Raw genomic sequence first — 13,964 nt, 5'->3', positions numbered from 1 at the left:
TAATCTTTTACCGTTTTCTTCATGGCCACACGTTCAGCAGACTCTCGGATCGCCACTTTCCTTGACTTTTTTTCATGATGTTCCTCTTCAGAAGTTGTCTTGGCCACCTTGCTGACACTAACTCCTTCCCCTGTGGCAAAAAGGTTCCTCTTGGCAACATACGCAGCACTTTCTTTAATTCTCTCTTCTTCAGTGTCTGTGATACCACTGATATTCACTTGTCTGAAAGAATTTTTAGAAAGCAGAATCCCATTGGAAAATGCTGAGACCATGCTCCCTTTCAACTTGCTACCCAATCAGCCACTACAGTGGCCAACACCCTTCTGCTACAACACTCTCATATGTATTCAAAACAGAAACATGTTTCTGCAGAAAGGGATTCTGCAGAAAGACTGAGTATTTTACCGTCCAAAGTCATGGCCATGTTCAGGGCCTCTCCCTCTAAATATGCCATACACATTTTCAGTTTAAACATTACCCTGCTGTGGCTTTTTATCTCCATCACTATAAAGATGAGTGGAAGGCACAACCACAAGATATTCAAGGTATTAAGTTACAGCTGCAGTTGTTGTTGTTGTTGTTATTAATAATTATATTATATTATTAAATATTATAATATTATTAATTATATTATTAAATATTATAATATTATTATTATATTATTGCATTATTAATTTAATAATTCATTAATTATTTTAAAAACCCCATCCCACCCTATATAACTGTAGACAACAAAAAGTTCTCTTTGTTCACAGAAAATTCCATCCTATATTGATATATATGCTGTATAATTTATATATACTATATATAAATTCCATTCTCTATTATCTTTCAGGAAGATAACCATGGATTTTCTTGCAGCCTCCTCTTCAGGCTCTGTACAGAGGTGAGACACAAAGAGCTCTCAGTGGGTGCAATCCTGTTTCCACACTCACATGTGGATGTACTTTTGAAGCCATACTGGTTTGGCACTGCCGGGACATTACAGCTGCTGTAGTGGTGCATGCACAATGAGAGCTCCTTGACTTAAGAAGAAGCACCAATATCCTCCTGCTGAATTTAGTTACTTTAAGGGAACATTGGATAGCACACTGAAAACAAACTCTGTTTAAGTTCTCATTAAGTGCCATCTTGCAAGCACTATAGAAACATCACCTCTGTTTCTAGAGTGCACTCAAGCATAGCCTCTCTTTTATCATGAAACACTACTACAAAGCAAAAAATAGAAGGAAGAAATTTTTTTAAGATAGCCAATATTATGCATCTGACAGCACATCTCAATGCTAAAAAAAATTGAATTTAAGCTCAGAATTAAATGTCCAGCCCCTTACATATGAAATCAGTTTGGTGAGATGCAAGACAGTCAAGCAGTGGAATGCTGTTAACTTACTTACGTTTAACAGCTGCTGAAAAGACTAAAAATCTTAACAGCATAGAGCTTTGACCACCCTCAAACTCAACTTCCTGTGTTTTAGTTCGCTTTAAGAGGATGATCCTTAAGAAATCAGTGAAATGATAGATTCCCTCCACTTAGGCCATCAGCTTTCCCCACAAATATCACCTGAAGCTGCAGATAAATGGAAGAGATTTTTTGAAAAAATCAGTATAAAGAATATGAATATAGCTTCCAACATTCATTTTAAATGAATCCATAGCATTTTTCTTCAAAGGCAAACTGATACTATTCCCTCCTTAATTACATTAGTTAAGATCTCAGCAACTTCACAGAGTGGACTGGTTTCTCAAGACATTAAGCATCTTTTGGGAGCTGATGAATATCCTCTGACTAAACTAGAACTCATCCTAGTCATCTGCAGTTGTAATCCCCAGATGCTTTTGATCAACAGTATTAAATATTTAGCTTTTCTAATAATTTCTCCATGTTATAATCTTCCCAGATCAAAGAGAAACATGTTCCCTTAAATGACAAATGCACTAAACCAGCAAACTGGACCATTTAAGAGTAGATTTTACAGTCAAGTCTCAAGGGTTTCAGTAGAAAATCATTTTCAAACAGATCCAACCAGATCCAACCCCAAATGGCACAGGCAAAATATAATTTTAAGGGTATCTGCCATCTACATTCCTTTGGCATAGGCTTATTAGGGTTTGCAAATAGTTCATGAGCCACATTGAGCAACTTCAGCACTTCTGGCATTACATCAAGCTCTGGGTGTTTTACTGTCTAAAATACTGTCTGCCTGTCCACAATTTTCTCTTGCAAGGATTAGCCCAGGTGTTTAAAAGGATCAGTTGCTAAGTGAATAATCTGAGCAAAGTATTTTTTCTACAGCAGAACCTGAGGGTTCTGAAGTAGAACCAAATAATGGAAATGGTGACACATCACTGAAGGTCACCCAGCTCCAACAAACCCCAGAGATGACCTTTATAAAGAACTATTCCTTTTAACAGCTCTCTGCCCATGGGAAACAACACATCAGTTTCACTAGGGAATTTGGGAATGACATATAGCATGCACATGCTTCAATGGGCTTCAGCTGTTATCTTTCAAACACAAATAAATATCTGAGAGGAATGTGGCATGCAACTTCCACAGCCTTGGCATGTGGTCATGAGCAGAATGCCAACAGTGAAAAGCCTAAACCAGATACCATTTCATGTCATGTTGAGTTGAGCACTCAACAGTCATCATATGCTCTTTTTAACTAATTTTTTTTTTTAATTAAAAATCTCAAAACAAAATTTAAAATTTTTGGGTCATTTCAGTGGCAGAAAAACATACACAGCTTTCTGAATTGCCATAAGCAAAAAGTAAGATTGACATCAAGAAAAAAAAAAAAGAATAACAATGATGTAAGAATTTGACAGTACCTTTTAATGAAGGAGCCCAAACAGGACCCCAAAATATTTTACAGACACAAATAAATTAAGCTACACACTGTCACCTTGAGTTAAATATTATTGTATGCATTAAAAAAATAAAATAAATGAAATTATTTCTTAAGATTTCTTGAGATGTTAACATATTGTGCTAAGATCACAGAGGCCTATAAAAAAGCTAAGTACTAATCAACAGTTGTGGTTTTTGACTATTGCCCAATACTATAAATTTTACTTGTGTAGACTCAACATACAATAAAAAGGAAGGATATTTGTTCTTGAGGGCATGGGAGACAGATGATGGTGAGCTGCAAATCTGCCACAAAAATATAAACACTGGCTGAGAGGCAAAAGTAGTGAGAAGCCTTGAGAATATGTTATCTCAAGTTTTGCGTGAGACTGTCACATTTTTATGTGTTTCTATCACAGAAGATACAGATGAAACTCCAAAGCAATTTTTAAAAAAGGCAGCAGTGTGTTTTTTAATGTTGGTTGGATCAAAGAGCAGTGAAACCAACACAGGAATGTACAAAGGGTGAGAAAAAATTACTCTGAGACAGTGGGAGGGAGTTAATAAAAAACAAAGCTACTGTTCTCATCACAAAGGCATCACAAATGCTCAAAAGGCCAGAGCAATAACATCCTCCACAGACAAGCTGGAACTCAGTTCACGTGAAACCACAAGTTTGGATATAAAGCAGAAGTGCCTTTGGGTGGTGGTGAAGCAGTAGACAGAGAAGCACTGGCTCCCAGAACAACCTGGATATGTCCCCTGGAAAATGCTGTGCTGCAGAGGAAAGACAGGTTGAAGGGAGGTTTCTCTTCAACCACAGGTGGGCAAGAAAATTTTTTCCTGGCCTCTAACCAGGAACAAGTTTTCCACACTACACTCCAGTATGTATTAATCTGAACGAGTGACTACGTTGGAACTGCTGGAGACTCCTACTAAAATCACTATGCCATACCCCAAAAAGGGCAGGGAAGCCTCTTTGCTGCTGTTGGTTCTGGCTTCCACATAAAGTTCACATTCAGCTTTACTGAGAACACTGCTGCAGTAAGATGTATTACATCAGTAGTAACCATGCAATAATGAGATCAGGATGAATCATTACAATGGATTTGAGAAAGCATTTGGTTTTATTCCAGGTTTTCCCTGTGCCAGGACAAGATATTAGCACGTTGTTTCATTGTTTCTATGTTTAATGCTTGGTAAGAGAGATTTGATTACAGAACAAATCTTCAAACCAAAAAAATAAGCTGAATAATGTGGACAACATGCTTGCCAGGTTCCCAATAGGCAGAGTTCTAATTATATTTTCATTTCATAGAAAGTGGTCCTGACAATGTGTCCAAAACAAAGTCCAGACACGTAGGTCTACCTGTCCTGGCTCTGGATGAACAATGTCCAATTTTCTGCCAGTCAGTTAATTTCTCTTTTTCCTTTTATCACTCATATGAAGTACAAACTATCACCAGAAGATCCATGAGTGTAAAGACAGATTAATGGATTTGTTATTTTATAATTTGTCAATAAAATATCAGAAATAGGATACCACAAAAATGAAAATGAACTTACCTTCCTGTGAATATGGGCACTGAGTAGTCTAAGGCTTCGTTTTCTTTGTCCTCTGATATCAAACTCTGTTTTGCCCTCTTTGCTTTGGGACTCATCTTATAGGATTGATCTTCTATCATTAAGTTGGAATTTTTCAGTCTGAAATAGAAATTATATTGTTAAAATCAGGGGAAAAGCTGCTAAGAAGCACTCAAAAATACAATCAAAGTACTGCAACTTTTTTCTGTCTTTTTTTGTAACCAAGAATTTTTAATTTTTAATAGCCATTATGTCAGAGTTATTAAACACATAACTAAGTGTACTTTTGACAACCCCATCATTACAAACACACCACTTATGCTCCTTGGTATAAAATCTGAATAGACAGAGTAAGCAATACACCTCGTAGCAATGTACTTTTAATAGCTTTTAGGTTGGGACTTGGGAAGATTGTTTAAGTCTCTCTACAGAAACTGTAGGGCACTGCATTGCTCAGAAACCAGTGTTGCCATTCCCACTGCTCTCCCATACCACTCCAGCGGGAAGAGAAGAGTTGAGTGAAGTAGCACCATTTAACATAGCACAGATAAATGGAGGATGACTGAAAAGGAGGAAGAGCTTCCCCCCTGCCCCGTCCTCACCAGCCTGGGAGGGATTCTGAAGAGCATGAAGCTCTTTGAACATATGTGAGGCAATCACTTTAGGTCAATTTTTAACATAATTACAAATTGTGTAAACAAAGCTTGAAACACCTGGTCCTCCTTTGCCAAAGCACCACATATCTAATTGCCATGTCTATGAAATATGCTAATTATTTGTCAGCCTTTAATAAATCACCAAAGTGTCTATTCACCTGTCTTGCAACATCACCACAGAAAATCACACGCGGGTCTGCTTCTGGTCTGAGGATTTGTCTGCACAGTCTGAGCTCCCTGCTTACATGTACAGATACAGGAGCAGAATGATGGTTCCTCAGCCAGGCTCATTAGCCCTGCCATGTGCCTCTGTCAGGGATAACCTGCTTCCCACACCCTGGATACCTTACACTGGTGTCTGCACACAGCATGCTGGACACATATATCAAAACCCATGCTAACACTGGGCCCCTGGGAATGTTTCACATGCATAATGTAATATAATATTATATCCTTGGGCTAATGTTTTCCTTAGGCTGTATCCCTGCAAAACTACCACCACCAACACAAGAAGAGTGCTGAGTTTCCAAAATACGTGCTAGTAATCTATCCACTGAGACTGTGTGTGAGATGACGAGGATCACTTTCATTTTCCCATCTTTCCTTCCTTCATTTCTTTGTGTCCATCCCTTTGCTCAGACTGAGTTCTCTCCATCCCTACCCAGTTCCTGTTAAATCAGTCTTCTATTCTCTAGCTCTCTGTCTTTCTTAATGTAATTCTTCTGTGCTCCCCAGGTGCCACCATCACCAAGCCTGCAGCAGTTCTGCCAAGAGACACTCAGTACAGGGGGTAGAAGCAACCATGCACTGCCTCTCCTCCCTTCCCTTCCCTTCCCTTCCCTTCCCTTCCCTTCCCTTCCCTTCCCTTCCCTTCCCTTCCCTTCCCTTCCCTTCCCTTCCCTCTTCCTTCCTTCCCTTCCCTTCCCTTCCCTTCCCTTCCCTTCCCTTCCCTTCCCTTCCCTTCTCCCTTCCCTTCCCTCCTTCCCTTCCCTTCCCTTCCCTTCCCTTCCCTTCCCTTCCCTTCCCTTCCCTTCCCTTCCTTCTCTCCCTGTAATCTGCTTTCCACACAAAAGGAGGCACACACTGCAGGACTGGGGCCAAGGGTTTTCCATGTCAGGCACCACTGGCTCAGCTCAGGCACAGACCACATCTACAGGAGAGAGATGCTCTGGGCTCTGGGTTTTGACACCAGGCATTGCCCAGGACAGCCAGGGACAGAGTACAAGAGAGGCAGATCCAGGTTTAGGGACAGAAATCCAATCAGAAACCACTTGGGAACAGTCCAGGCAGAGTAAAATAAAAAAAGGAAGAGAGAGACACATTGAAATGGGGTGTGCAATGGCCTTACTTCTGGGCTGGATAATGATGTTGTGCAATCACTACAGCAAACCACAAATGCACTGGGAGAACTCATCAAATAAGGAATAAGAAACATCAAAGGCAAATTATTTTCATTACTTTTCTTAATTGAACTAGAGTCTGTAAGGAACTGCAGGTCTTTACTTAGCAGGTGACTTTTATTCCTGTCCTATTTAAAAATGGGTCAAACCTGGAATTTTGACTCGGACAGCCATTTGATTTCCTCAGAGCTTTAGGCTGAAGCTGTTAAGAGGCCACTTAATTCTGTGTTGTTTCTAGATCAAGAAGGATCACAGTACCAATTGAACTTCAGTTAAAAGGTCTAGTTTTTATTTTCATAATAAGTTTTTATTTTCATAAATGTAGTTGAAATGTGGTGAAAATATCAGCTCAGGCATTTACAGCACTGTTAAATCCAGACAAACACATTATTCCTAAAGGAGAGTTTGGCCTTGCAGTCAATTTAGTTTTCATTCAAGGTCCAGATTACACATTCATTCAGGGAATTAATGGGAAGCATATATAGCAGTTCCCATCACTCCCTGCTAGGCATTTTGTTGATATCTTTCCTGCATAGCAGTGGGGGTTTCCTATCTTTCATTTATATATCTCTAAAATGATTTGAAAAGGCAAGAATGAATTGCTACAGGTTCTGTTTATTTGGAGGTTATTTTTCACTCAAATCCTCCAAGTGTTTGAAGTTGAATATCTCACTTTTATGACCATACCAGAGCATCCAGCTGATGTTTTCAGAGGGATACCTAGAGTCACTCCAAAATGTTCTTTAGAATTACACTGCATAAACCAAGAGATTAGAAGAATAAATTTGAAGCAGCAGAAAATGTTTCTCCTTTCTAAATTATGGCAGAGCTAGATGGAGGCTAGGAGAAACATATTCAAATGGAGCTCTTTGCTTGAGAGAATAGGTTAAACGCTATTCTGTTATGAGGCTTATTTCCCTGTTTTCCTGTGTTCTTAGTATTTCTTCCTGCGTAACACAAAACCAAAATCATGCCTAAAACCATTATTTAGGTGGCCCAAAGGAGGACTCTGTTTCTTGAACTAGATTCTAAAATCTTGCCCTTTATTTTAAAACGTTCCAACCTTTTACCTGATATGTGGAACAGAATCTCCCGAGAGGAGCAAGAGCAGGGTATCAGTGCTCTCTAGTTTCATAGGGAGGAACAGTACCATGACCTTTTAACATCTTTCAGCCTCATCTGATATGCCCAGCTAGCATATGGATATTTTTTTTCCCAAGTCAGATATTATCTGTACAGGTTTATCAAGGTTGGTGACCTAAGCCTACTGTCCTTACTTCAGGGTGGTTTCCAGCATGTTAAAATGTCAATGCCAGCATTTTCCTGATTTTTCATTAGAGTTGTAAAAGGCACAGGCATTGTTCTGTAGAGATGTAAGAAACAGATGCTATAAACTTTTCCCTCTAGACTAAAGAGGAGCTAAATAAAACATTGTGCAGAGCATCTGCAACTCCCAAACATATTTTTTGTTCTGTCTTGATGTCTTATCCTCAGACAGAGAATATGTTGGCACTGCCCTTGTTTCTGTGCCTGAAGGGACAGGTTTCCCGCACTGCCCAAAGAGAGTCTGCACCCAGTGGATGTAGAAATGTGTTCTGGAAGCAGACTACAACACCATATTCTTTAGTTATTTCACTCCTGCATGAAAAGGTGCATATAAGCTCTTTTACACCTCTAAAAAATCGTGTATCTTGTCCTAAGCAAAAAGAGAGAGTGGTATATACAATGGTTGCACCAGCTGTACCTGCTGGAAAAGCTCCATTAGGTACAAAGCCTTGTCCAGGCTCTCTTTTTAGCAGCTGTTTTTTTTCCTAATAATCAGTATTTTATTTTACTGTAAATAGGAGATAGAGGATTGGCAAACCCAGTTATAGGAAAGGAAAAAAATTATTTTCAGCAAAGAACTCTTTAAATTCAGCCTCTACAAATGAGAAATGCTCTCTGGTGACTTTTAAATTGCTGACAGGTTTGTCACAAGCCCAGGCAATATTGCTGGCAATATTCCCTGACACAACTTCCACAACAATTTCATTTGAAGGGGAATTGTTTCCACATAGCAGGTCTCATTAAAACAATTTCCATGCTTGAGTATGACATCTGGAATCCAGCTTCTTAACCCTCACCTATAATAAACCAAAGGATGAGCAGTGCCAGGATCATGGTGTTCTAATGTTTCTGGAAGTGTACTATTTACTCAGCCTTGTCCAGATCCTGGTTACAGTGTTGTTCAGGAGAGCATTAGCTCTCACTGGCAGCCCAACTAAAGACAAGTTGGAAAGGCATTTTTCCTCTCTTTGCTTGGTACACCTGAATTACACCATGTCCTCTTTGCTCTTTTGCCTGACATGCAAAATACATGCAAATGCCTGAGCCACACCAATAACTTCTGTTTTCCCTCTAAGCAGGTGTCTGGCCCTTCTGGCAGCAGATAATCTGTCTGTGACACAATGGGATTATTGATGCTGCTAGACGGGAGACAATAATGCCAGACACATGGAAAAGCAGTGAAAGTTTGAGCAAAGGCAAATCACTGAGCTTGCACAAAAAAGAGTTAAACGAGTTTAATCCAGCAGCCCTGTTTGACAGCCCTGTAGTTCTATAAGAAGCTTTGGCACAGACAAGATCTGACACAAATCTTCTCAGAACCACACAGAAGCACACAGAGGATGGAGCACTGCTGTGGAAGAAGGAGACAGGTTTCCCACAGGAGCAACCTGCCCATGCTGGCAGCCTCCAAGGGCTGGATGGGGAAGAGGATGTGTGGCCACAACATTGGCTTGTGGGAGACATACACCCCTCACCTGAACAGAGCCTCAAAGGAAGAAGCACATGCCATTTTTCCTGCCTCTGCTGAAGCCAAAGAAGAAGTGCTTGGCTAGAGACAGCCCCACGAGCTGGTGGGGAGGGCTGGGTGTGAAGAGTCAAGCTCTCCACAGTGAGATGCCCTTTCTTTTGGGAGCCCAGGGATTTGCTCCTTTGGCCAGCTGCAACCAGCAGAGCTGCAAGCTTCCATACTTGCTCTTGATTTTGCCAGTTTTCATTTTGCTCCCTGTACACCCTCAAGCTGTTGTGGTGTGAAGAAGACTTGAAATGTGGGGGACAGGCCACTTGCACAGGGAAAATTTTTCATTATCCTGAAAAATCAAGTTGTGGCTCCTTCAAACTGCCTGTGTTCACCCCCTAGGAATGTTTTCCACTCAAGCAAGGCTTCAATGTCACAGAACTGGGTCCAGGTCAAGGTCTTGCAGGTTACCTAGTTCCTAGTCCTTCTCCACTGCTTTCCTCATGATAAATTACTCACATAGCACTAACTGCATGTCAACACCAATGCGTCATGAAATCTTTCCTGTACTGTGACTACAAAAAAGGATGAGACCTAAATTTTGCAATAACTATAAGTTTACCAGAAGCTACATCAGATAAAAGAAAGAATTAACCTCAATAAAAACTTAATATTTGAGTTTTCTGTTGGTATTAATGGTATTTATCTGCAAAACTATATCCATTATGCATAAATCTATATTTGATGCTAACATTCACTGATATGCAATCAATAATTCTTGGCTGAAAAATTTTGTCTGCATTTGGATTTGTGTGTCCATTCTGGTTTCAAGCAAACACTCTACTGTTCAGGTCATTTAGATACAGCATTTCAATTCAACGTTTTCTACTTCTAGAAAATTGAAAGAATTTGAAGTATCTTTTTTTTTTCCTACACCATTCTTTTCATATGGATGAAAACAGAAAGTCTTTGATTTTCCTAATTTATTTAACACTTGTTGTCTCCACATTACCCCTTGAAGTATTTTGGCTTATTGGGAAAGACAGTACCAATTTGGCAAGAATTTCTTCAAATTTGAACTACGTTTAACTGTAGAATTGCATTATTTTTTCCACTTTGCCTCTTGCAAATTGCAGAAATAGGGGCTGCAAAAAAGAAATACCAACATAGAGGCTATATTAACCACAAACCCAAGTTAAATACTGAGATTTTCATTCAGAAAGATTGTCTCCTGTGTTAATTAAGTTTTGTGTAAGAGAGCTTGGAATCCCATGTATCTAATCTCCAGAGTCCTTGTCTTAGGCAGCAGCAATGAATTTTCTCCAATACAATAACTGGATCACAGAAATAAAGAAGTTGCAGCTGAGACATTCTTATCTGTGAACTATCTATTGGCAAGTCTTGTAAAACAGAGTATTATGTATGCAAATATGCTACTTTAAACAAAAAACTTTTATCTCAAGCAAAACCTCAGTGAATGTTTTAAAATCTCTCTCAACAAAGCAATTTCGTTTCCTTCAATATTATACTGTTGACATTAGAGTTATTCTTAATGAGAACACACAGGTTTCAGAAGAAACTTGTGTGACAGCTGAAGTGTTTGCAAGCAGGACTCAGAAACAGGTTTTTTTAACAATCATTTTTCATAACTTGAAGTTCTTTTTTTATGAGAACCTTTTCTTCAAGAAGAAGGAAGCTTTGGGTTAGCATCGGCAGCAGAGTGCAGGTAGAGTGGCATTGCTGCAGAAATTTGGGATATCTTCCCTTACCCAGCACCCTTTGGAAGCACAACCCTCAGTCCCAGCACCTCCAGTTTTCTTCCCTTCACCAGCAGACTATAAGTGAGATTCTCACTGCTTTCTGAGTGGTAAATCATCTGAACAAATCAAAGTGTTTCAACAGCAAAGCCTGGATATGACCCACTCTAAGACAATCAGCTACAGAATCATGAAATCATTACAACCTCTAAGATCATCAGGTTCAATCCATAAGCCAGCATGGCCAAGCCCACCCTTAAACCATGTCCTTAAGTGTGTGTGTCCACGCATTTTTTGAACGCTTCCAAGAATGATGATTCCACCATTTCCCTGGTCAGCCTATTCCAATACCTGACTACCCTTCCAGTGAAGACTTATTTCCTAATATCCAAACTAAACCTGCCCTAGTGCAACTTGAGGCCATTTCCTCTCATCCTGTCTCCTTACCTGGGAGACGAGACCAAGCCCTGTGTGGTTACCTTCTCAGATAGCTGTAGAGAGTGATAAGACCCCCCCTGAGAGTCCCTTTCTCCCAGCTAAATAACTGTATTTCCCTCAGCTGCTCCTCATAAGACTTGTGCTCCAGAACCTTCATCAGGTTTGTTGCCCCTCTTTGGATACATTCCAGCAACTCAATGCCTTTCTTGCAGTAAGGAGTTAAGTAAAGTCATTCACCTTGACTGTAACAGCCTGAGGATCAAATTCCTGAACAAACTCTGGCAGATGGAGATCAGACCCTGAGTTTCCTGAAAGCCAAGATTTCAGTGAAGGCTGAAATCACAAGGTGTTGTTTACAATGATACATGTAGTCCTTCTTTCATTGGTTTTGGCCAAGATTTACGCGTTATCCACAATCCTGGGAGCATATTCAGTTTTCAAAATTTAAATTTTCTGCTGGACAAGTTTTGATCAGCTCTGCTAATGATACTCCTAATTTTGCATTAATATAACAGCAAGCAGATGTTTTGAGCTATAATTTGTTGATTGTTTCCTCTATTGCTAACAGCTGCTCTAATCTTACTTTAATACTTCTCTAATTTCTGTAAATCTCTGAGATATATGCATACAAATAATATGAGGCTATTATAGCAAAAATATTATGGTCATGTAATTGCTTGAGCAATATTTATTACCTTAAATTTTAAAAAAAGCTATATGAGCTGAGCATAACTACTCTTCTCTTGTAAGATGGGACACTTCAGGTTTGGAAACAGTATGCCTCAACCAATATACTGTGTGAAAATTACAGTTTCTTGAATCACTCAGCACAAAAGGAAAACTATTAGGCCAAAGAAGAATTTATCATACATGGTCACATCAACTCAAACTTGCATGAAGAGCTTTGAGTTCTTGTACTATTCCAACCTCCAGCCAGATAAGAGACAGCCTCAATCCCAAAGCTATCGCATCTCTTCACATTAAGTTCAGCTGTATTAATGTGGCTAAACAACTTGGAAGGAGAAGTAGCTCATGCCTAAGCAGTTTGGAGTCAGCACTCAGTCACATCAGCATTGTCAGTGCTATTCTTATGACAGTCCAAGCATCACACATAGATTAGTTCAACAAACTAAGCTGACCACGGTCCTTTCCATTGCCAAAGCCAAGGGGAAACACTGGACCAGGAAAATACATTAATGCCAAGTTATAGAGAAACTTTATGTGGAGGAGAAGAAGAATTTTGCCATTGTTTTCAATGGGAAGTGGTTGGACAATTTTTTACCAGGATGCTGTTTCGAAGACGGATTATCTTACCCAAAGCTGTAGGCTTCAGATCCCAGCCTGTAGGCTGCAGCCAGCTTGTTGATGGACTCAGATGCATGGCTGTAGGCAGCTGAGCTGGTGCTGAGGGACTCCGAGTCAAGGCTGTAGGCAGCAGACCTCTTGCTTTGCGTGGCAGAGCTGTCGTAGGCTGTGGAGCCGTGGCTGTAGGCTGCCGACTCAAGGTCGTAGGCTGAAGAGCCATGGCTGTAGGCTGCTGAGGAGTCAAGGCTGAAGCCTGCTGCAGACGAGTGGCGATAGGCTGCAGAGCCCCTGGCGTAAGCTGCGGATCCTTGAGCATACACGGCAGATTTGCTCTTTGTCTCCTTTTGGTACTGGCTCACAGTGGACGACAGCGCTTTGTGGCGGTACGCACGGTCATAGTGCTCGTGGTGTCTTTGGTAGAATGGTAAAGACATCATGGGTGCCTTCGGATTTTGGGTTCCACTGCACTTTTCTGAGTGTAAATAAACAGGATAATGTCTGAAAAAGAACAGGTCAAACATAAGGACTACCGTCAAGGAAACTCCTGAGTTATCATACAAATAATACTCAACTTCACACAAACTAACACTGAACTTGAAAAATCAACTGCAATTAATTTAGAGTTATCTTTTTATTATGTGATTTAGACTTTCAGACAGGTTCATATTCAAGTTTCAAGATGCTCACATGTCACCCATCATGATCAGAAACCTTTGCACTCTTGCGTCTGTTCATTTGTAGTTGGCTCCCTGCTACTGCAAACTACTCAAGTTTTATGTGCTCATCTATTACTGCAAGCTAATGAAACTCTGTGTGGCTTCTTCAGAGACAGTATAAATAATTTTGTTCAATTACAATAGAGATAATAAAGTAATAAATTACTTTTAAAGGCATGAGCAAATCCAACAAAGCTATAAAAGCTGAAACAAAAATATATGAACATTTCATTTATTTTTGTAATCCAATTTTCAGATTGAATTTGATCTTCCATTTATTATTACAACAGTGAATAAAAACACTAAGTTTGAGAAGGAAGTCAGTTTTTTCTCTAAATGTGTACTGCAGTGATTGTTTTGTACGTGATACAAGGGTTCAATTTAAAAGGGCTTATTGTGCATTATACTTTCACAGTTGAAACAGGGATTCAGTCTGTATGCAATGGGTAAAATAATATCATGCTCCGCAATGCAA

The 13,964-nt window shown here is 39.8% G+C and overlaps 1 protein-coding gene across 1 annotated transcript in view; it reads right to left on the bottom strand.

The window, feature by feature from the left end:
• The window catches only part of MYOM1 (myomesin 1), a 64,900-nt gene extending 51,693 nt beyond the window's left edge, over nt 1-13,207 (bottom strand). Inside the window, exons 1-3 of the mRNA XM_064703206.1 lie at nt 12,783-13,207; nt 4,418-4,555; nt 12-222 (exon numbers count right to left, since the gene is read on the bottom strand). Coding sequence (XP_064559276.1) covers nt 12-222; nt 4,418-4,555; nt 12,783-13,207 — 774 coding nt within the window. The remainder of the gene's footprint in view (nt 1-11; nt 223-4,417; nt 4,556-12,782) is intronic.
• Between the last annotated feature and the right edge of the window lie 757 nt (nt 13,208-13,964).

This window comes from Zonotrichia leucophrys, chromosome 2 (genome assembly GCF_028769735.1).
Source record: "Zonotrichia leucophrys gambelii isolate GWCS_2022_RI chromosome 2, RI_Zleu_2.0, whole genome shotgun sequence".
Classification (NCBI taxonomy): Eukaryota; Metazoa; Chordata; class Aves; order Passeriformes; family Passerellidae; genus Zonotrichia; species Zonotrichia leucophrys.
This window is presented reverse-complemented; position numbering and strand designations above follow the sequence as displayed.